This window comes from Syngnathus acus, chromosome 4, assembly GCF_901709675.1.
Source record: "Syngnathus acus chromosome 4, fSynAcu1.2, whole genome shotgun sequence".
NCBI classification, from domain to species: Eukaryota; Metazoa; Chordata; class Actinopteri; order Syngnathiformes; family Syngnathidae; genus Syngnathus; species Syngnathus acus.
In genome coordinates this window covers 4056666-4079461 of record NC_051090.1, presented here as the reverse complement: position 1 = coordinate 4079461, position 22796 = coordinate 4056666, and the positions used below count along the sequence as shown (strand labels likewise).

The 22796-nt window shown below is 44.9% G+C and overlaps 1 protein-coding gene and 1 long non-coding RNA gene across 2 annotated transcripts; one reads left to right on the top strand and one right to left on the bottom strand.

Moving 5' to 3' along the window:
* Positions 1 to 885: 885 nt before the first annotated feature.
* On the bottom strand, positions 886 to 5286 carry LOC119121883 (diencephalon/mesencephalon homeobox protein 1-B-like). Its single transcript, XM_037249944.1, has 5 exons — positions 5098 to 5286; positions 3001 to 3157; positions 2704 to 2882; positions 2197 to 2635; positions 886 to 2108 (listed from the first exon to the last, which is right to left on the bottom strand). The coding sequence occupies exons 2-5, from the start codon at positions 3152 to 3154 to the stop codon at positions 1690 to 1692; spliced, it is 1191 nt and encodes a 396-aa protein (XP_037105839.1). The 5' UTR covers positions 3155 to 3157; positions 5098 to 5286; the 3' UTR covers positions 886 to 1689.
* A 2203-nt stretch (positions 5287 to 7489) lies between these two features.
* On the top strand, positions 7490 to 22768 carry LOC119122164. Its single transcript, XR_005097808.1, has 3 exons — positions 7490 to 8158; positions 10075 to 10163; positions 22228 to 22768. It is a non-coding gene; the product is annotated as an uncharacterized LOC119122164 (long non-coding RNA).
* Positions 22769 to 22796: the final 28 nt, after the last annotated feature.

Genomic DNA, 22796 nt, shown 5'->3' with positions numbered 1-22796 from the left:
ACTCTGCTGACTGTATGAACTCTTTCCCTTCTATTTTATCTCCTTCTATTCTTACTTAATCCATCGATATCCCGACCCAAGGTAATCTTCTTATGGCAAAAGCGTTTGGTTTCGGTGCACAGCCAAACCTCAGCTGGCAGCGTAGGGGGGGGGGGGGGCTTGGTGTGACACCCCCGCGTCATTCAGGATTAGCTCTCCCGCAGCGGCAGAACAAGCGACGGGTTCTCCCCCGCGCGCCACGTTGGGAACCTCAGTGTTGAGGATGCGAGGGACGGCCGTGTGGCGGAATTATTTACGGGCCGTGTGTGTGTGTCGTAGAAGAGGTCAAAGGTCGTGAAGTAAATATTCAAGTGCGTGAAATTTATGAGGGGATTTCACTGCCAAAACTGCTCAAATTGTTATACAAATACTTTTTTTGTCGATTTAAATTCTTCTGAAATACTATTTAAAAAAAACTTTGTTGTCAAAAACAACTTATCTTATAAGTGAAATAGGCAAACACATTTTCATCTCTCAGGCTTGATTTATTTCTTCACATTTCACAGATAAATTATTATTTTTTAAACAATTGAAAGATACACATCTTAAATGTACAGAGGTCATTTACACTTGGACCGCTCTAATTTAATCCCGCTATAGTTTGTTTTTAAAACGATAACTTGTTGAATTTTAACTGCTCTTCTGTCGTTGTTGCGCTGTATAATTCTGGTGGACTTTCTTACTTTTCTATTTGCGGTTAGCTCAAAATGATCAGACAATGCATATTACCAGATTTAGGAATATAACACAAATGAATTTTTAGCTTTTAGCGCATACATTCATTGCTTCACTTTTTTAGCATTTTTTTTCCTGTCCTGTTATTCACCGAAAACTCACCTATTTGTGTTTTTTTTGTGAGCCACAAGACTGTACCAAAGCCTTGTCTAAATAAGAAAATAGTAGAGTTTGTAGTACACCTTGACTGAGAGACAACCTTTGTAAGCCACAGGGCTAAATTTAGCCTGGGTTGTTACGTAGAGTCTTTGTTGCATGTACATGGCTTTTAGTGACCGATTAGAATTTTGCAAATGTTTTTTTTTTTGTTGACGGCTAAATCAACGGCAACGGTCCACCTGTCAACTTTAATGCAATGTTTGCATGCGTTCTTCTGGCTAATAAGAGTGTAATTCATTCTGTGTGTACAGCAGCAAAAGTGGAATGGGAAAGCATAGAGTACAGCTTATTTGCCGTTCGGCTTTTTTGACTTTGCCGATTTGGCGATTTTTTTTTCTTCGTCTTTTTACGATACTATGCTCTGTTTTTTTTTTTCCAGGAAATACTCGCCTATTCCCAATCATCTTGGTGCTAAGAAACTTAGTACAGTATACTGAAGTGAGTTGAGTTTCATTGGCTTTGCCACCCTCTTGTGGCATCTTTAGGCAATTACATACATATTTTGTGGGTTTTGCTATTCGCAGCAGGATAGCGGGGATTCAGTGCACTGCAGTCCAGTGGATCTTTTTTTTTTTTTCCTTTATTTTCTTTTTTTTATGTTCCTCTGGCAGAGGCCTTGAAAAAGAACATGGCCAGTTGGAAAGTTCAAATCGAGGTGGCCTCTGAAGTTGTTGCGGTTGAATGAGGAAAACACAGGTGGAGCCAAAGTCCCCGAGCCCGGATCGAAGGGCGAAAGCGCTTGGCATGGCAGCGCCTTCAGTTGGGGAGCGTGTCCAATCCCAGTGAGGCCGCATGCTGCTTGGCTCTCAGCCGCAGGTTTTCGATACTGGTGGTCTTGCTATTGAGGCTTCCCGGAAGGCCGCCCGAGGCCCCCGGCAGCAGGGGGGTGTTCCACACCTGCTGGGCTTGAGACAGCGTCTGGTAGTAAGACTGGCAGGGCAGCGAGCCCAGCGGGGCCGGCATGTTGACATTCATGCCCAAGTAGGGCAGCGAGGATGGCGCGCTCATGTCGAAGGACGGGTAGTGCACCATGTTGTTGGTGGCCGCCATGTGCTGGCGGAACTGCTCCTGCAGCCGGAAGAGGCTGAGTGGCGACGATGCGTACGAGTTGCTTTGGGCCGGGCCGCTCGGCATGCTGCTGGAGGACGGCAGGGCGGGCGGGCTCAGGGCGGAGTCTGGGAGAAGATTTTGGATAGCAGAGTGTCATGCTTATCTTCTTGACATTCCCAAAATACAGTATTGTCACGAAGACAGTATTCCTACCTGATGTCGGGCTGAGTTGCTTGTAGGACGGCGAGCTGCCACCTGGCTGCATCTCCCCATGCCCTTGCGCCTCCTCCCTATTCCTACCCCTCGCCTCCCCCCTCACTCTGTCCTCCTCTGCGTACGAATTGTCCTCCGCCGCTGACTCGCCATCGGATGGCTCGGGGGAGGTGACATTCACCTCCACGCTCGTCTCGCCGGGCTCGTGAGAACTCGCCGCCGCCGCCCCCGCCAGCCTGTCCGACTCGGAGTGGCAGGATGAGGCGGAGGAGGGAGGAGGCGGGGTAGCCTGGGAGTCCACGGGAGGCGTAACCTCGGCCTTGGTGTCCTCGGCGGAGGCCTCGGCGGTTCCTGACGCCTCTTTCTGCTTCTGGAGCTGCTCCTTCTGCAGGCTGCGCTGCTTCTTGCGAAACTTGGCCCGCCGGTTCTTGAACCACACCTGAAGGTGAGATATGCATTTCTTGTCACAATTTAAAACAGACAGCTGGTATTTTGTCAGCGTTTTACCTGCACTCGGGCCTCGGGGAGGTTGGTACACATGGCCAGACGCTCCCGCATGACTACGTCTGGGTAGTGCGTCTTCTGGAAGGTCTTCTCCAGAGCTTCCAGCTGCTGGGCGGTAAAGGCCGTCCTGCTGCGCCGCTGCTTTCGGTGCTGCGAGCCGTAGCGGGCCTCCAGGATGATGTCTTGAAATGTGCAGCCGTTGAGAAGGAAAAAATAAGCCATACGGGCACGTTTGTCTGAGGCGTCTCCGTCACGGTGGGCATCGACGGCGACGCCCCGTGACCCGCGGCTGATGCTTACCAGCCAGTCTTTCGGCCAAAGTGAGGGCGTGCACCGAGGGCCGGTAATCGGGGGCGTGCTGGGCCTGTTGCGCCGCCTGCTGGTGGAGGTTATACATGGCGCTGAGGGAGTTCATGGCGTGCAGGGAGTAGCCGTTGACCCCGTAGTGCTGCATGACCTGGAGAAAGCCACTAATTAATGCTGGCAACCTTTATTGAGCCAAAGTGCATATACATTGAAAACAATTATGGCATATGTCCAAACGACTTTTACTTCTGAACTGTCTGCCATCCAGTGGAAGAGCATTTGCCTGTCACTATACGTCACTGGCATAGATACTGCAGATATTTATAAATAGTCTTTTTTAGTAGATGTTCTCTACGTGGTGTGCCACAAAAAATCTTGTATGTATTTTTATCGTGGAGTTTGTTGTGTGTGTGTGTTGTGGTTTACAATTGACATCAATGGATTGTAAATTGTAAATTCTCCAGAACAGTATGGTTAGATTTAAAGCAAAATTTCTCACTAAATTTCGTTATTATGGTTTCAGAAAGTGTGCTTGTGATGCTGTGGACAAATAAATCAAATAATCATAATTTATACTCATTACTACTGCTACAATATAGTTTAGACCACCGTATACAACAAAAAAAAGTTTTTACAATATGATGAAGTTTAGTAATATATTTCCAGCTAGCTAGTATATATTTCCAGTGAGTTTAATGAATAAATTGGTCACAATGTAAATACAAAGAATTATAGGCAGGTCTACAATGGAAATCTTATAAATCAGGATGCATTTATAGATAATATTTGTATTGTCATTATACTTCACATAAAATATCTTATTACAATTTCAGCCTCATGCAATGTGTTCAGAGAAAATTTTGCAATTAAATGTTTTATATGAATGATGATGATGATGATGCGTCTTTGCCATCGGCAATTTTTTATGCAGTATAACTTCGTTTTAGTAATTTTGCAGGATTCAATTGTCACCCAACGGCAACAGTGATGTTTTTGTAGTTTCTTAATATTTTTCTAGGCATTTAAAAAATCCATTCGGACAGTGACAACTTTTGTTTTTTATGACTTCCAATTCTACCATTGACAATGTCAATATTTATTTCTAAAGCTGACATTGCTTTGTTTTTGTTTTTTTGCTGTGTGACAGTATAACCCGTTTTTTTTCCCCTTTCTATTTATTTAATTCTCGGGTCCTTCGTGTTATAGTCCAAACGCCTGCAGGCTGACTGACACATTTGCGTGGGGTCCCCGTGGACCCCTGTCTAATGTGGGTGCAAATAGGTTTGAACTGTACCGGGCTATTAATTTATCATCTGGCTGACACATGAAAGGTCGACCATGCGCGTGCGTGAGAGCGTGCGCGCGCGCTCGTCTGTACGTGTCTGTAAAATCAAATCTCCTTATAAAATAACATAATTTCCCCTTCTTTTGCCTCCATCAACCCGAGGCAGTATTCCTGTAATCTGTAGCCTTGTAAAATGCAATAGAGAAGACTTAAAAAAAAAAATCAACATTGTCGTCTTTCAAGAGAGAGGCTCCGGGCTGTGATTTAACCCTCATTATGCTAATTGCCGTGGATTTATGAGTTACACAGCATTTAGCTTGAGGCGTGGAAGTTGTATTGAAAACATTGTGGGGACAAAAAAAACACACATTTATATTGGAGGGAATTAACCCGCGAGAAATAAACATTAAAAAAAAACACGTGCACGCAATCTTTTATAAAAAAAATTGTAAAAATTGAAAGTGTTGAGGAAAAGAATACAGGTATAAACCGTCTTTCGTTCATTTTTGACAGGAAATAATAGGACACGTATAAGTGAGCAGAGTACAGACACAAATACAGAACTGATTTCTTTTAGCCGAAACAAATTATTTTGTTAAGAATCTGGATAAATGTGCTTTTAACAGTTCAGTCTTGGCGGAGTTGGAATTAGTTGAGCGTTATGTGATCTTTTCCCCCCTAAACGTTCAATTTCCAAACATGTACGTGAATTTGGGAGCTGTTTTCCTTACCGAAATAAAAAATAAGCAGCACAAAACTAAAATTGGAGTTTAAAACATTAAAACAAATCGTTTTTTCAATGTTACCTCTTTCCTCGCTGTGCTCTTCTAAAATGAAATATCTCCACCGGCTAGCGATTGTTGTCCTCCTAAATCGTCTCTCCAAAAATCCTCATCTTTTCATGTTTCTGTTTAAAAATATCATTTAAATGGTTCCCGTTTGACTTTGTGCGTATCCCGAAAACATCTTGGTTGCTTCCTGAAAAGTGAAGAGGATGCTTGTGGCGTCCATCTCTTGGCCTTTTTAAAAGTCCAGTGGGCGCACTGACGTAGACACGGTGTCAGCCAATCACATCGCTCTCCTCCAACTAGCAGCCCCTCCCCTTAAGTTTTGCATCGGTACTTTACGTACTGCCAATTTCCATTCTTAATTTTCGTTGTAGTTTATGTTTTGTTTGAAACGTGATTATTTTATTCACTACTTTATTAGTAAGAACTGATAGTCACATATTTTTGATTGTATTTAAATATGCACGTTGTTAAATTTAGCAGCCACACTTTCATGGCAGCGTCTCACAACTCAGGATCACGTATTTATTTATTTTGTATGTATTACTATTGCTATTATTTGATCCAATATTATTGATTCATTAAATTACAACCATATATGTTTTTAATTTGTGCAAAAGAAAACATGTGCCTCTAAACTACAATAATCTGCAGAAATTAATTCAAAGATAGACAATTAGTAACAAAATTGCTTTAAATGGTTAAATTAATTAGTTACTTAAACGACTGTTTGCCGGAAAGTCACCTGAGTAGGAAACTCCGGCTGCCCGGTTCCTGCCTGCATCAACCCGCGGTCAGGCCCCCAGGGGATTTATTTTGGGGGGGGGTTCAGGATTTGGGAGACAAGACGCCATCTCACTTACACCCTCCCTTAAAAATGTCTTGAAATGACTGCTGCTAAGAGGATTAAAACAATAATGCCCCGCTTCTCTTCAAGGTTTTTTTTCCTCAAAAGATTTCTTCTTCGTGGGGAAAAAAGCGTTTAGGTTTTGGAATTAAGGGCAGCGAAAAGAAGAAGACGAAGTAGCCTTTTAATGTAAGTAAAGCTTGCATATTTTGTGGAGTGCGGAGTGTGAGACAAAAAAAAGGGGGGGGGGGCGAGAGGGAGGGTGTGGCAAAATGCTAAACTTCACTGGAGATGTTTGGACACATTTGCAGTCGTGCAGCGTGGGAAACAAAGCAACTATTGACATTGTTGTATTTCCACCCCATGCAACAGATGGTTATCCGTGCACGGAGGCCTATTTATTATATCAGTAAAACATAACACGCCAAATTTGTTTAAAATGTTTCGATTTTTTTTTCTTTTTGTTCCAAAGCTTGCACAGTTGCACTGCCTTTTGGTCTAAAGAGGAAAGGACAATCGGATTAACTTTGAAAGCCAATAGAAATAGGACTACTTCATCCTCCACGTGGGCAAACAATTTATAAAGCAATTAAAAGGAATCGCCTCAAATCTAACTTTAAATGTCATATATACAGGTTTTTTTTCCAGATCATATTATTTCATGAATTTAATGGGATTAAAAAAAAAGTATCAGGAAAATCCAACATGGAAAAATCTCATGCACAATTTAATTTTTTGTTTTTCCCCCCCCACTCTTCTATAGTTATATATAGAATAGAATGATATAAATATTTAGTCTGGAACATACAGATATCACACAGATTGCTATATGGAGACAGAAATGTTTCTCAATACACTTGATGAGATTTTGAACTCAGAAAAACAAGTCAAGAAACCGTTTCTCCTCTTCTGATTGATTTATTCAAAGTTGCAGCTTATTGGCTTTCATCCATTTTGTGCTTCTGATGCTGTTGCTGCGTCGGAAGTTTTTCGCTCTCCTTTTGCAAACGCGGCCGTTCATTGTGCTCACCTTCAGGCTGCTAACTTTCCTAAAGCAGGAATTCATCTGAGATTTGCGTGGATTTTCCGGGCGCTCTCATTGTTCTGTACGCCGGGCCCGCATTCAGCCCCCACTTTTAAGCTCCTCTCCAGATCTAACTCATCGCCTTTCCTCTCCATCATCCTCTTCCCGCCTGCAAACTTTATCCCTGCATCAGGACTCGAGGCGGCTCAGCCCGGGCGATTTATGAACCTCGTTGGGTTTTTAATCAGGTTTTAGAACGCCGGCGTGTTTGTCATTTCACTCCTCCAGTGGCCACTGCGCAAGCCTTGTGCGTCAAGTCGAGGAGAAAGTTGACGCCTTCAGCCTTCAGAGCCCATTAACTTGTATCATTAAGCTTTCTTGAACTTCATGAATATATTAGCCGGCGTGGCCCGCGCGTGCTCGCTGTCAAGGTTAGCCCGCACGCGCGCTCATTTGGGTGAAATTAATCATTTTGATGTATGGCTTGGAATGGAGCGCTTCCAAGGGACTTCTGTGACTGGAGTAACAAAGCGAGCTGCCATTAGCCATCCTCCGACTTGCGACTCGGGTTGGCGGGGAGCGACCTTCTGCTCCGGGAAGAGTGAGGCGAATGACAATGCCACGCAGGCCTCACGTGCTGAACGCCAGCTGACAACTCCTGTGAAAAAAAAAAAGGATAAATCCACTATTTGGGTCAACTTGATGCAACTTTCTGCATTGTTTAATACCAAAGGACTTCATTGTTTTTGTTTTGATTAATTTGACCCAATTTCTGGTCAAAAACCAGAAAATTGAGTCACCTTGAGTTGGTCCATTTTTTGTTTACTATTTTTTTACTCAACTTTTCAGAGTGCAGGTTTTCCTCCCCCAGATTTGAGTGTTTATATTCCTTCCAAATTGTACAATTCTGCCTTGAGTAAAATTTGAGTGACACCCTGGCCACCCCACAGAAAAAAAGTCTTACTCCGCCCCTGGAAGTTCACCTGAATTCTTTCAAAATCAAATGTCTGAAGTTTTTCTCTTTCTAGGCAGGTATCGGACACGCTGATGCTTTCGCAGCTCCAGAACATCCTGGCAAGATCTCGCTCGTTTCCGTGAAGGTGACCGAAATTTTCTTCCCGAGTTTATCCCGACGTGTTCCTGCGGAGGCAACCCGAGGCCGCTCTCCCGAACGCCTCTTGCAGACGTTGACATATCGAGGTTGGCAGGTTTGTTTCCTCCCTCTTTCTCAGAGCTGCGCTTTGCTTGTGCCCCTGGGGCTGCGGCCCAGCACAAGGGTTCCTATTGTCGGGTCCTAATCCAGGGGCTACACAGCTTTAGCAACATGGTGGGATAAAAGCCCATCAAACCACTACTTTACGGGGGAAAATCTTTCCTAATCCCTCGCTTTATGGAAACAAAAGGAGAGAAACAAGAGGAGAGAAAGAAATTGTGCAGGCGCAGGGCAAGAGCGGGAGCTAAGATGCAAAGAAGTAGTTTCTCTGGAGAAGCTAACCATTTTTGACAGGCTTTCACGAAAGGATTGACACAAAACGGACACCGGGATTCCAAAAAAGGGTCTCTCTTTATGCTCAAGTTGAGCTTTAAGATCCTCGGCGGGATATGTTGAAATTAGCCAGATTAAATTCCACAACCGTATGAGGACTTGCCAGGGGGCACCTGTCAGATTTGCACGTCGCTTCGCGCGGATGATGTCAACGACGGGATCTTGAACTTTGGCTGGGTGGGGGAAAGTCTCTTTCCCTGACCGTGACCTCAAAAAAGATCCCGGGTCAGGAAGGATTGAGCCGGTTCCATGTGTGGGAATTCCCCCAAAAGACGCTGAATGGCAGCGACAAACCCTAAGTCCGTTTGTACCAGCTCTCGGACGCGTCGGCTATTGTTTGAGCGGACCTCCCGCGTACGCGCGCGCCATCTCGCTTGCACGTACGGCCGACAAATCCCCGTGACCCCGTTTCACTGCCAATTCCAATTTGTGTCTCGGACCTTCGCAATCCCAAGCGCCGCGTTGCGCAAACGACCCGGTTCGGCACTCCATTTTCTAAATGCACCACCGGAGGACCATTTGAGTCCCAAGGAGGTGTGCGGAGATTGAGAACGGCTCGCTTTGTTCCGGTTCTTCAAGTCCATAAACTAGCATGGCTCCGAGGCTCTGATCATTTACAATAGCTGCCACCACACTTTCCTCACAGGATTTCTGGATTTTAAAATTCAATATACATCATGGGCACAAATGGACTTTACTGGAATGCTATGTTCCCACCGAGCACCTCCTTACATGCTGCCCTGTTACCCCCTGGAAGGGGGTAATTAAGAGATAACAGACTAGGGATGCTCATGAGGGAATGAGTGATTACTGATTCATTACATGAGCTTAGAAAGAGCAAAAAGGAGGAAGTGGTCTAGTCGGGGGGGCTGATGGTGCTACTGCAGAAATTGCCAACGGATTTATCTTGGGGTAATTAACCAGCACCCAGGGGAAGACTGGGGATCAACCCAAAATGGTGTCCACACATGACCACTCTCCCGGCACTCTCTCGCCCCCTATTGGCCAAGCGCCATCGTATTGCCCTCTAAGAACAACGTGCACGGCGCACACAATGGCTCCCATCCACTATTTGACTCCCGGTGATCCTATAAAGTCCATATTCCTGTCTTCATAGTCCTCCCAAAGCCAGGCTCCCATCCCGGGGTAATCCTCTCTGGTCCTCATGAGCCGCACAAAGCGGCGCACTCTTACACGGAGAAGTTGGGTTTTCTCCATCTGTTTTTATCTGATTTGGGAGCACTTTGAAACAGCTCCGAGTCTTTACGCTATTCAAACAGGCGATAGTGCGAGCTAGCTCTCGACATCTGTCTTTTGTGGTCAAATCTGCGCTAAAGCATCTGCGGGTCATGTGGATTGCGACATTTAGAGAATTGAAGCTCATCTGTGCAGCTTAAGCGCAGTCTTGTCTTATAGGCCTTCATTGCAATAATGGCCGCTGCTATATTTAAGTTAGCATGCACATACGTTCCTTTTGTAAGCTTTATTACTGCCTGGTGTTGTTTGGGGAAATGAGCATCAGGGATTGTTTTTATTGTTGCTTTATAATCTGGTTTTAAACCGTGCTCTACAAAAAAGCCTTCTTAGAAAAGCTTTGGCTGACCTCCAAAGAAGAACCGCAGCCGCCAGTAGGCCCACGGAGCTAGCAGTCGCCGCCTGACTGGCAGGTATGTCAGAGTCCATGAGGGCAATATTTTATCAATAATTGTAACATTGTGGATTATTCCTCGTTCATTTCTGGTTCTGTTTTGCTGTTCAAAATTGGATGATCTCTACTTTAACATGGTTATAATGGAATGGAATGAATCTGCACACAAACTTATTCGATTTGCCAATATAGTACTACTGATTCTGAAGGAACTGGGCAGATTCGATTCAAGTTGATTCAATTCGATTCGACTTGATACAATTCGATTCAATTAGACTCAATTTGATTCAATTCGGTTTGATTCGATTCAATTTGATTCAATCATATTAGATTTAATAAGATTTGTTGAGGTAAAATCATATTAGATTCGATTAGAAATTACAACTATAACGTCTTATTTCGTTGAGCTAAAATAATCGAAGCTCTGTTGGTTTTTGTTTTATTTTCCAAGCATAAGCAAGTGGGATACATGCGGACATAATAGGCTTGCTATTATTAGTATATTAGAGTCATGACTATGAATGAGATGAATGAGCTGCGCTAACACACGAGGGAGTGTCACGGAAGTTGATGACAGTGCAGTAAAAAGACGCTTGGGGACTTCTCACTCACTCCCCGTCACTGACATGATAAAGTGGCCGCATTCACTTTGTGTGTGTCAGAGCCGACCCGTCCCATCAGATGGTTATGAATAATCTATTGATAGCCAGCCCCCTCTGGTCTAGTCCTCACAATCCCGCCATGTGCGTCACTTGTGTTTAGTCTACCCAGCTGGCGGAGGTCGCACACGCACGCACACATTTTCAGTCAGTCCCACGAGAGCCGCGTGTGTCCATGTTCCCTTTTCATTCATCAATCGCTGGCCCAAAGTGTTTAACACCAACAATGAGGCTGTTAAGAGGCCCCTCACGACGTGGCGGCAGTGCTGATAATTACCCAAACATGAAGTTGTCACTCTCCTACTCAGCATCTGCCCCCCCCCCCCCTTTTTTTTTTCCTCCTATTTTTTTTTTTTTAAATGTATGCCGAGGCAAGCGTGACACAGAGATGGACAGTAATTGGTGAGATTGATTTTTAAAAGCATGTTCTTCCTTTGTGCGGAGGGAGCATTTTCATTAAGCCTGATAAATGCTTCAGTGTGTTTAATGTCACACTCACTAAATTTAATGTCCTCATCGTTTTCTTTGTGTTATATCAAAAGACCCGTTCACTCAATTAATTATTATATCCAGTCAGCAACCTTCATCTTAATTCCACATTAATTGAATGTGTAAGAATTAGGCGACGCATTTTCAAACTCATTTTTTGTCGTCAAGTTGCATTTAAGGGATCTCAAACAAGACCCCCAATTTATTTTTTAGCAGTTCCGCTGACCTGAATGGCTAGACGTTTACCACAGATGGCTTCTTAAAACAAAAGCCCAAAAGCAAACAGGAAGTCGGCCATTTTGATTTGAAGCTAGCCAAGCTAACAGACCAACCCAACATGAGTTTTGTGAGGCTAATTGTCTTCTATGGAAGTTAAGCTATTTTAAACTACAAAGTTCAAAACGTAACACTCCGAGGTTTTTATTAGCGGCGAACAGCGCCACGCAAACAAACCTGCCAAGCGCAATGGCATCGCCTGGAAACTCATGAGGCTAATCCATGATATTGATCAGTGCGTTTCCTATGGGTCCCTGTAATCCATCAAGCTAACAATGTGGGATAGGCCTAATTTATATCATCTGAAAGGTGTAATCAAAGATGAATGAGCCCCAGCATGATAGAAATGTGCGCTGGGTCATAATTTCTGTGAGTAATGATAGAAGAGCAGAGAGAAAAACAACAAGTCCAAACAACATCCAAACTTCTCAAAAACGCAAGTTATTCAATTCAGAATTTTTATCAAAACAAAAAAAAAATGGCCATTGAATCAAACGTGTACCTGAGGCGCCGCACGAAAAGCAGCCAGTGTCTTAATCTTACACCAAAACACGCGTGTTCGTCGAATTAGCGACACAAAAGCGAGCTCCGTGTAACATGTTGACCCCGGAGCCTGAAAAATGGCGGCGAGGGAGTGTGTGTAAATATAAGTGTAAATATATATGAACGTTTCCCCCATTTAAGAAGTGCAACCCTTTAAATAAGGCCAAGAATAATCTGTTTCCCTCGCGGCGGCCGATCCGGCGGAGGGATTTGCGGAAACATTCGCCAGTTTGACACAGATCTACATAATCATTTTAAGTTCCTCGCCGCTCCTTCCAATGATTCTGCTGCTGTCACTTTAGATACCGCTAAAACTGATTTGGGCGCCCTAATCTCCCGCTATTTCTTAGACTGGAAAAATCTCTAATATTATAAGGAGATTATTTCATTTATAATTGATTGAGTGCATTTGCCAGAGTGCCACTTCAAAGTTGGCTGAATTAAAGACGCCGTTAAGACGCCCCGCCCGGCGCCGGGCGCGGCCACCCGGTCCAGGGGTGGTGAGACTGCATGTGCGGATGTTGCGTGTGATTATGCAGAATTCTTAAAGTGGACTCGAGGTGGCAGTTTAGCAGCAGGCAGATGGATTCAAATGTGGATAATATTGATACCGCGCTTGGTGATGATATTGATGGATGCCAGTGCAATGAGGTGGAGAATCGTTTTTTTTTCCATATATAGCGCTGTGGGCTCATTAAATGATACATGAAATTAATTAATGGCTTTCAAAGGGCTTGTTTACTTATTTACACTTGATTGAGTAGATTTTCACCTGCTGTTTTTGAAGAAATTATTATTATTATTATTACCTGATGTAATGAATCTCATTTTTGAAGGCCTGAACATAAATAAAAATTTGCACACACATCAGGCCTGGCGGAAAAAAAAATATTGAAGTCATACAGAAGTATAAAAAAAATGTTGTAGCACCTTCCATAGATGACTTTACTTTTGCTTCCTTGGTTTAATTGATTTAAGTTTGCTTTTTGTTGCCTAGCGACACTGATCACCAATTATTATGATTTCAGTATCAGCAAGTCTGGTACGGGACTTTTTTGCGAGTTCGGTTTCCGTCCGCAAAGCCCTCAGCGAGCGTCAAAAGAGTGAGAATTAATTTCCGAAATCAAAACTCGATTCACAAATGGACCCTAATGAGTGGCTTCCTCTGGCGCTGCTATTTGTCTGAGGTTGAGGGGGGGGGCGTAAGAGGGATCAAGCGATGCCCAATTTCCCAAATTGAAAAAGTCAAAAGCCAACGTGGATCAGCCGCGTATTCATTATCCGCACAGCCGTCTTAATTGGAATTCAATTTAGCCGACGCTCTCGGCTAAATTGGCTCCGCTTGATGGGACCTAAAGTACATTTGAGCGGCCTTAGCTACACTTGTCACATGATCAAATGGGGGCAATACGACGCAAATGTATGGCTTCTATATTTTTTTGTGCCCCCTTTAAAAACAGCTGCCAACCTCTCTCGCTCTCCATTTTTTGCTTTCATGTCATTTAGATGAATGCTTAATAAGGCAGAGCGTTAAGAGGATTGCGATGTGGTTGGGCTATAGCTGCCGGACAGGGGGAGGGGGTGTCACACTATCTAAGGCACTGGGATATAGTATGGGGGGGGGGGCATTGACTGGTTACAATACTGGGCTGAGCATCTTCGGCACTGTCAAAACTCATTTAGTCAGAACTAAGCACTCCAATAGGCCATATCGTCTTCTATGGTCTTGAAAGACTCACTATCTCTCTCTGCATTAATAAAGACCCTTAAAGAAGTGGACCAATGAGGGAGATCCAAGACCGATGAGGAATCTGGGCAGGTTTTTAGGGTACATCCGTAGAAAGAGCTTAGGAAGAAGAAAAGGCTTTCAGAGAAGGAGAGATATTCAAGTCTCGGACAGGTGGAGCTCTTATCTTCTAGATGTGTCCTCAAGCAACTGTGAGGATGGACAAAGGTTCAGTTTTTACTGTCTCCCTTCTTCTCTTGTATAAACTGAGCATGAAATAGAGCGCTGGCCGTTCTCCATTTGTCGTTGCCACTGCGATAAAATGTGTCTTTCCTTTCAGACGGCGACAAACCAACACCGTAACTCCTGTTAGGTTAACTAAAGGCACCATGTCCCTGGGCTTTGTTTGCTTTGCACACATCGTGTTTTCTTGGGGCTCCTCGCCACTCTTAAGTCCTTTTCAGGGAGTTTACCAAGGCCCGTAGAAAGCCTTGGCTGTTTGCTTTGGGGAATAGTCCGCTGACAGACCGCTAAAGTAGCGTGTCGGCGCACGGGGCCCGAAGTGTTTCCGCCTCTCCCGGCGAAAGAAGCCGCCCCTTCCTTCACCGATAATCTGTCACGCCACCTCCGGGATAAAACCCCGCAAAGACTTTGACACACTTCTGTCAGGGTTCACGCTTAGTTTCCTGCCAGTCAGACCTAGCAGAGGTGATGTTGTCATCTGGACACCTTTGCTAAGCTAGAAAACATGCTTGACTACTCGAGGCCTACTTGAACTGCGAAATATTTTTTGGGGTGTCTTTGTTAGTCAAAAGCCAGCCTAAAGTTCCTTCGATAGGTGTCCATGTTGTCATGTCAGTCCGTCACGGGCCGTCACGCTCGAGGCGCTGCGGGAAGGCCCGAGGACGAGGTGGCGTATTTGGCGTGGCCTGTCGGAGGTTTAATTCCCGCGCTGGCGTCGGAGGCGTCGCCTCGCATATTCAGATTTGGGCCGGGCTGCCATGTGGGCTCGGAGATACTCTCCTCCTAACACCCCCCTCCTGCCCTCCCTCATGCTCCATTCAGGGGCTTGTGAGGAGCCTCGGCATGGCGTTTAAAAAGGAGATTAAGTTTCCTGCAGAAAGCAAAGCTCCTTAAGGGGGTATCTGTGTGCCTCTCAGCCGCTTGGTCAGTCAGGGATGCGCCGGGGGGGCGGGGGGCGTCTCGAGGCAGTAGACGGCAAGTGTGGGGGGGGTCTGACCTCACTCCCAACCTCTGGCAAGCCATCACCTGCACCGGCCAACAATGAGCCACAAAGATGTCATCACCTAGACGGCTGTTTACACGAAAACGGATTTTTAAATGTTTTGGGGAACACCCACTTCATCCAACCTATCGAGCGTGACTTTAGCACCCCCTTTGCGACTAAAACCTTTCCCGTACTTTGTATGATGAAAATCACCCGTTTGGATTAGGCCAGGAGTCAGTTAGTGATATGAGATGTCTAAGCGTGTATTCAGATTGTAGATTAAAATAAAATTGAAAATATTGAAATCTACCCTTGAAAAGGCTTTGGTATGATCCTCTGAGCCAAAGTTGACCGAATGGAGAAGAGGAAAAAAACCCTTACGTGTTCTTTTAGTTGATTAGCAATACTGATGACGGGCTTGAATGAAAGAGCGGCCAAAAAAAAAAAAAAAAAAAGCCTTATCTGCTCTATTCAGCAAAGGCCTCGCCTGGGAAGCGCTGTCAGATCCTGCCAATAGCCATAATGGGCCCTAATTCCACATCAATGCAGCCTAAATGAAGTGTCACCAGAAGATTGATCTTCTCAGATGAAGGTTGTTCTTCTACCTCCTCCGCAAACACCCTAGGGTCCTCAGTGACGGGCCGAGCCGTTGCTACCTGGGCCTTCAGTGGGGACTTAACTAACTTAATCCACGTCGACATTATAGAAAATGTGATATAACATAATTAGAATAACAATTATCTGGAGCAGTTTATAATACAAGTATTTATTTAAATAATATGGCAAAAACATTTGCGTGTGTGCGATGGCACAGTTGACAAAAAAAAAAAAAATCTTAAATATATTAAAATAAATCATTTTCCGCATGCTCGTGTCTAATGTTTGAAGGTTGTCTAATATTTGCTAGGCCGCTTTTGATGAAGGCGCGTCGGCTCGTCGTCTTGTGTTGTCTGACAGGTGCACGGGCGCCATAATGCCGCCGGCGGGAGACTTTGCGGGGAGCTTAAACACGAGCAGTCCTCCTACCGTACACATCTAAACCCCCCATTTTGCTCCTTTGCGTGAGTAATTCTTGTCCACAGAAGTGGATTTTTACTCTCTGTCACTTTGAAAGCGCTACTTTCTCCTCTTTGCCGAGCATTAGGCTAATCGCGCGCTAATTCTTAACTTGTGCGAATAAACTGGGTGGCGTTGGGCTCGCTTTGCCTCAGTGGTACTCGAGGCCATGTCATTCCAACGCTAACAAAATTATATTAATGCTATTTTAACCACTTATATGTGATGTTATTGACAATACAAGATGCATTTTATACATTGAATGGATTTACATTTGGACTCCAGTCTAATGATTTTGATGTCATTTGATGTTGCAGTCACATTGAGGCAATGCTACGAGGCTAACAGTAAAAAACATCAGACTTTTTCCCGAGTTAATTGGAACTCGCCAGATAGCGTGTGTGTAAGCAAATACAAGCAGTGTGTACTCGCGAGCCAGCAGGCCCTCGGATGAGCTTCCCAGGAGAGGCGTCAAGTGTGTCGGTGTCACTTTGATTAAGGCTAACACGGCGGCTTTTGGCGCATGTGGTCAGGTTAATGAAACTCAGTGAGAAGGCACTTCTCCCGTTTCCTTCCCCGCCGCCAAGCTGCGGGTGACGGGATGAGGTTCACCGATTCTCTCCAAACAACTTTTCCTCATCGCAGGACAGTCTCCAAATATTGCGATAATAAAACTATTTTTTTCCATTGGCAAAAGCAAGTGACACCAGGCAGTATGTTACTGTTTTTGTTTTTAAATAAGGTCTTAGTGTCTGATATCTGCATCACAAATACAGATAAATTGATATAAAAACAAAAAATAGTTGCCACAAACAAAACCCACGCTTTGTCAAAAATAAATGAAAAACATCTTCTGGATTTACTTCTATAGCTGCCCAACAAGGTGCCCGACTTAAAATACATGAAGCACAAACTCATGACTCGCTCTTGACTGCATTTTGTTGTCTGGAATTCGTTATTTTCATCGCAATGCAGACAAGCTTCACTGTAAAATTTAAAAAAATTACTGCGGTTCATGTTGGAATATTCCACCAATCAAAAGGCAACCCCCTTCGTTCTTCTCCCGCATCTCACCGAGGTTATCGAGACAGCGGCTCAAGTCCTTTAAAATGTTTCTCTTTGCTCCCTCTTTCTTTGCAGGCCAAAATGGAGAATAAGTGACACAATTGGAGGGCATCCTGTCCCTTTAAGTGGGGTGGGATGGGGGGGGGAGAACCCTTCTAATCTTTACCTCTCCACTCAGGCCCTGGATTTATACATTTCCTGCAATCTCAAAGCCGTCTTGATTTTGAGAGAGTGTGAGAGAGGAAGTGTACAACTGGCAAGAGGTGCTACGGGGAGGTGGGGGTATGCGTGAGTTGAGGGTGGGATAGGGGGGTTTGCGGTTTGTTTGTGCTGTCCTTTAGAAAAAGAGCTTACGGGTTGAGCAGAAGAAACGCGGGGAGCTAATGTGAAGATTTAGGACTTTCTCCGAGGCTTGGCCCCGTCTAAGCTCTGTTTGCTTGAGCCGTTTGTGGGGTCCTGCTCGCGCTAAACCCAGATTAATATTCCCCCCATATCCAAGCGGCCCAGACACCGGCACCCAGCCTCGCTTGGCCCCCCACCCCACCCCAAGACCCTGCCTCCCCACACGCACACACCTCACCCCCAACCCTTCCCTGCGTGTCTTTTCTGGCCCGGCTCGTCTCCTTTTCCTAATCCAAGTCCGCCGCCTCTCATCTTGCTCTTTATCTGCTCTAAGTAAGCACCTTTCTCATGGTTGCTTTTCATAAAGGGGGGTTGGGGCGGAGTGTAAATATGTTTATACCTCCCCTTACCCCCCCCACCCCCATCCTCCTCACTGACCTCTTTGCGCTGTTATTATCTGAGCCAGAAATTGCTTTTAGCAGGTTCACTAAGGGGAGCAAGGCTTGTCTTAATATTGGTTATACATAAGATGCAAAAAAACAATTATAAATCATATCATAATAAATAATATTGTCCTATAAGTGTACGATCATTCATTATGATTTAACTGTTGCTACTCGTATCCAAGTCCCTCATGAGAGTTGCACAAAAGTCGCAAAGAATAACAAATGCATTTTGAGCTGAGAGAGAGAGAGAAAGGGGGGGGGGGGGCGGTGAATTTGGCGTGCTGAACAGGCGGGCTAAACCCATTACCTAAGTGTTCTTTATCTTCCCATATGCTTTTGTTGTTTAATCAGCTTTGTATCTCTCCAAATCCTGGATTGAGATAACAAACAAATGGATGAGCTCAACTCGCAGAAAAAAAGTAAAAGCCTTTCTGCTGGCATCTTAGAAGCCATTCCCGGTGCCGCCTCACGGTCAGAGTACAAAAGACTTTTATTTCTTTCGGGCTTTTTTGCCGTCGCCATTTTTGGCCCGGCCCATTGTGCCGCGCTCACCTAAAATCGCCCCTCGTGTCTCCCTGCGAGCGGCCGGCGGACTCGACGGAAGAGGAGAGAGAAAAGGCCCGAGTCGACAGATTTGTACTCGTCGACGACGAGTTCTCTTCTTTCGTCTTCTCCATAAGAAAAGGAGGATTGCGCTTCCAGATTAGCGTTGGCATTCAAAGCCGAGCGGGGAGCCACCGAAGCTTCACTGCTCCTACTGCACTCCTTATCAGATTTATTTCTGATTTGGACTGATGCTCGCAGTTGCTTTTTTTTTTAGGGGGGGGTCACATAGTTCACACATAAAAAAAAAACTTATGGCCAAAATAGAACTAGGTCTTCTCGTAGTTAAACTTTTTGGCACCAATTAAAATCAAATCAAAGGTTACTTGGGGTGTGTTTAGGTTAGTATATTATATCGTCTCAAAATTAATAACAGAAAAAATATCCCTAAAATGTAGGTAGATATTTTTTTGATATTTCAACTAAATCCATATCAGTCTAATTTATGACTGCTAAAAGTAACACAAAAAATATCACCTCACTTCTTTTCCCGAGCTCCCAAAGTTCCATCTGAAGTGAGATGTTTACTTTCATTTGGGGGGGGAAAGACACACGGAAACAATCGCAAACGTAGCCGAGATAGCGATGATGAGTACGCGCCACCACCGTGTGCATCTCACAGTTGAATTCCCTCAGGGTAGAGTGGCTCATCGCCGTTGCCCCATACACACACACAACACACACACACACACCGTGCGGTAATGCTGGAAGGGAAACAGCCCTCATTTATTATCGCCATGCCTCGTCTGGTCCCCTCGGTTCAGCGGGTGCGGCGCCAAAGCACGCCTTCCGCCGCCAATGTCACACAATTACCTCTTAAGTGCTCAAACAAATAGAGCGACCCGACGAGTGACATCAAATCAAAACTGTCACAGGTGATTGAGTCTAGTCATCAAGGCGGACCGCCCGCTACCTGTCAGTGCGATGACTGCTTTATAACCGAGCTCTAATAATAACCCCCCGCCCCTCCCTCCCTTCCCACCATCATATTGAAGTTGGGCATCAAGTACGACGGCGTGCCCTCCTTCCCGCTCCCACTCGGGATTCAAGATGGAGAAAAGCGCCCGGCAGATGGCTCGGGATGATGAGGACAAAAACGATAGAAGGGAGATTGAAATTTTCCATCCTCCCTCAACTGTGGCCGTTCCCAGTTGACCGGCTTCTTGGAATGCGGGAGAAAGAGAAAAGCAGCCCTAGATATTTAGTAGATAGGATTATAGAGCTACAAAAAGTTCCCTTTTTGACCTATTGTGGGTTATTTCTGACCCAATTATTTTTAGACTGTACGCTAAGTTTGAAATGTCAGCTCCCCAAATGACTCCTTGGTGGCGCATCACCCAAAGGAACAACAAAAACATCAAGGCGATGCGAGGGGACATTAGTGATGATGATGTCGTCGTTGTCTGATGTAAATTGGAAAATGACACAGTCAACAGTCACGGCTGGCTGGCTGGCTCGCTCCTGTCGCTGCCTTGACACTGACAAATGGAATATTTCAGAGGACTTAATCAGAGGAAATGGGGTTTGGTCTGCAGGTGACACGCGTGCCGCTCCGGCGCCCGCGCAGAGAAAACCGATTGCCTGCTTTGACACCGCCGCCGTCTGTCTCTCCCACCTTTTGCCTCTCACGCGACATGAGGACATCACAAATATTAGCGGTCGGAAATAGCAAAGTGCAAATATTTCCTTCCTGTACTTAAGAAGACTTTTCAGATAGTTGTACTGGTTCTTAAATGAAACATCCAAATTTATTGCATCATCCAAATTAAAATTCCTCCATGTCTCTTGAATCAGGCAATCGATTTTTATTCTAAATATGAGCGCGTTGAATCAAACCGAATCAAATTGGTTCACTTTTGAAATGTGCCATTCTTGAAAAAAAAAAGAAAATGCAATGTTATATAAGCAAGTATGTATACTTCGCTACTTCCTGACGCCGACAAAAACTAGACTAAGTCCTTTGTTGCAACTCCATCACGACGTGCGCGCGGTTCTGATTAGCTGCCAGCAGCCCGGTATGAATCACGGCACGGGGGCCCGCTGCCCTGTCGCGCCAGCTCCAGATCAATGATAATTACCACCTTGACACGAGTACGCTTATTACTGAACAGGATCAGGGACCAGGGGCCCCGAAATGCGCTGGCCTTAGGGCCCGATCGATAGTCCGGGAAAAATGGCTCTTCGGGGCCTGAGATTGGACTTTGGCGCCAAACAAGCCAGAACAGCCTTCACGCATGACAGCTTAGGTGGAGATATGCGTCCTAACGCTCCTTTCTCGCTCACCTCGGTGCTCCATCTTGTCACGCGGCGTTACGGGCCGGCGAGACGGCAACGCCTCGGGCCTTGAGATGTGTTAACAAGAAGTGAGTGATCAGGGCGAGCGTGTTGCGACAATATAATGTCTTGCTTTATTAGAACGAAAGAAAAAAGAGAGGGCCCGGTAACGTGACCTGAGGTTTGCCACCGAGCGCCGAGATTAAACATTGCCGTGCACACACAAACAAGGCGGGAATAAGCACATCAATGAGTAGAAGTGATGCTGATCCGTCTATGGCAGGCCTCATCTTTTCTCTTTGATTTTTTTTTTCTACCGTTTCCCTCCTCCAGATCCCTTGTTTTTTTTCCCCCCCTCTCTCCATTTTTTTTTAATCCGGTCACACCTGTAATCGGGCTGTGCGACAGGAAACTTCAGAGAATCAATTAGTCGGCGCCTTATCCCGCAGCCAATACGATTCCTCTCGACTTGAGCCGCAAACTCCTTCTATCAGGAGTCATTCTGGCTGCCTAACACCCAGACTCCTCTCTCCTGAGCCCGGATACGTTTGACTCTAAGCTTCTAAAACGTTGACAACCCAAAGCGCCTTTCTCTCGCAGCCAGCCTCACCCCGGCCCTTTTTTCTCCTCTCCGTTTTCCTCTTTACGTGCCGCCGTCACCGCTAAATAAGCATAGGGGGGGGGGGGTCGTTTATGTTGTTGTTTTGATGCCTTTTGGTGTTTCAGACACAATTAAGTCAACATTTTGGGCAAAAAGATGCTGGGATGTGCGTTTGAGAGAAACCAGTGGGCCCTTTATTATTTTGTGTGTTTTGTGTTTTGTTTTTTTCTTTATTTGGCTCAACATCACGCAATTTTGGGGATTTTAAAAATTTCACCCAAAAATTGGGTCAGTCCCAATTTGACCCAATCTGGGTTATTTTTAAAGTTTTTGTGTCCATTTCTATATTTCACTTTACGCTTTTTCTGATTCAAATATAACCAAAATAACTTCTCAGAGAAAATATTACTTCAAGTCAAATTTGAGAGTTGTCCAATCAAATTAGACTTTGGTGGAGGTCAACACTTGATTTAAATTGGAGGTGTACACCACTCTGACCTCCATAATCCGGATTCTCGGGGGCACACGTCAACACAAAAGCTCTCCTGAGTGTTGTATACAAGCCACAAAGAAAAGCTTCTCCACTCTATCGAAGGTGTTGGATGATGGCTGCGGTGCGGCTTAAGCGACAGGTAAATTGCAGGTTAAGTGGAGAACACCGTCTCTTAACAAGAGACTCCGGGCTCCTCTAAATCCTCCTTAGTCTCTAATCTGAATACAAAAGAAAAGGGGCAGGGGATTAAATCTGACCCTTCAATGTTCTTGTTTGTTCCAGATTCCGTTTGAGAAGTAGGCAGAGGAGGTCCGCTTTTGAATCGTCACTCGGATTTTTAGATATACAGTGAAGGAGCCACTCGAGTCCCGGCCAGGAGCTCTTTTTCCAACGTCGTCCTTTTTTCTTTGCGAAGGCAGATGCCGAGCAAACAAGCGCGTGGCTCCGGATGGAGCTTTGCACCAGACTTTGATACGTCTCTAATCTCCACTAAACTGTCCCCACTGGTTTTAACGCCCGTACGCATTAGCCTATGTCTTAAAACTTAAGAGTTTATCGTTAGCTGCTAAATTTAGACGCCTTGACTTAAGACTTGGAATGCGTGTGCATATATATACAGCGTGCAAAATTACAAACCTTCCCGAGTGTAACAAAGGATGTGAACTGTGCTTTTGTTTTGAAATCAAATTACTCATTGGCTGCCTTGAGGGATAACTTGGGAGACACTTTGCTGTTAAAAGGAGGTCAACCATGCATCTTATTTTCTATTGTTTGTTTTTGCCCTTTTTTTTGCTTATTACTTTTTACATATTATTTTGCTTATTATTTTACTTGTTTTTGCCCTTATTTAT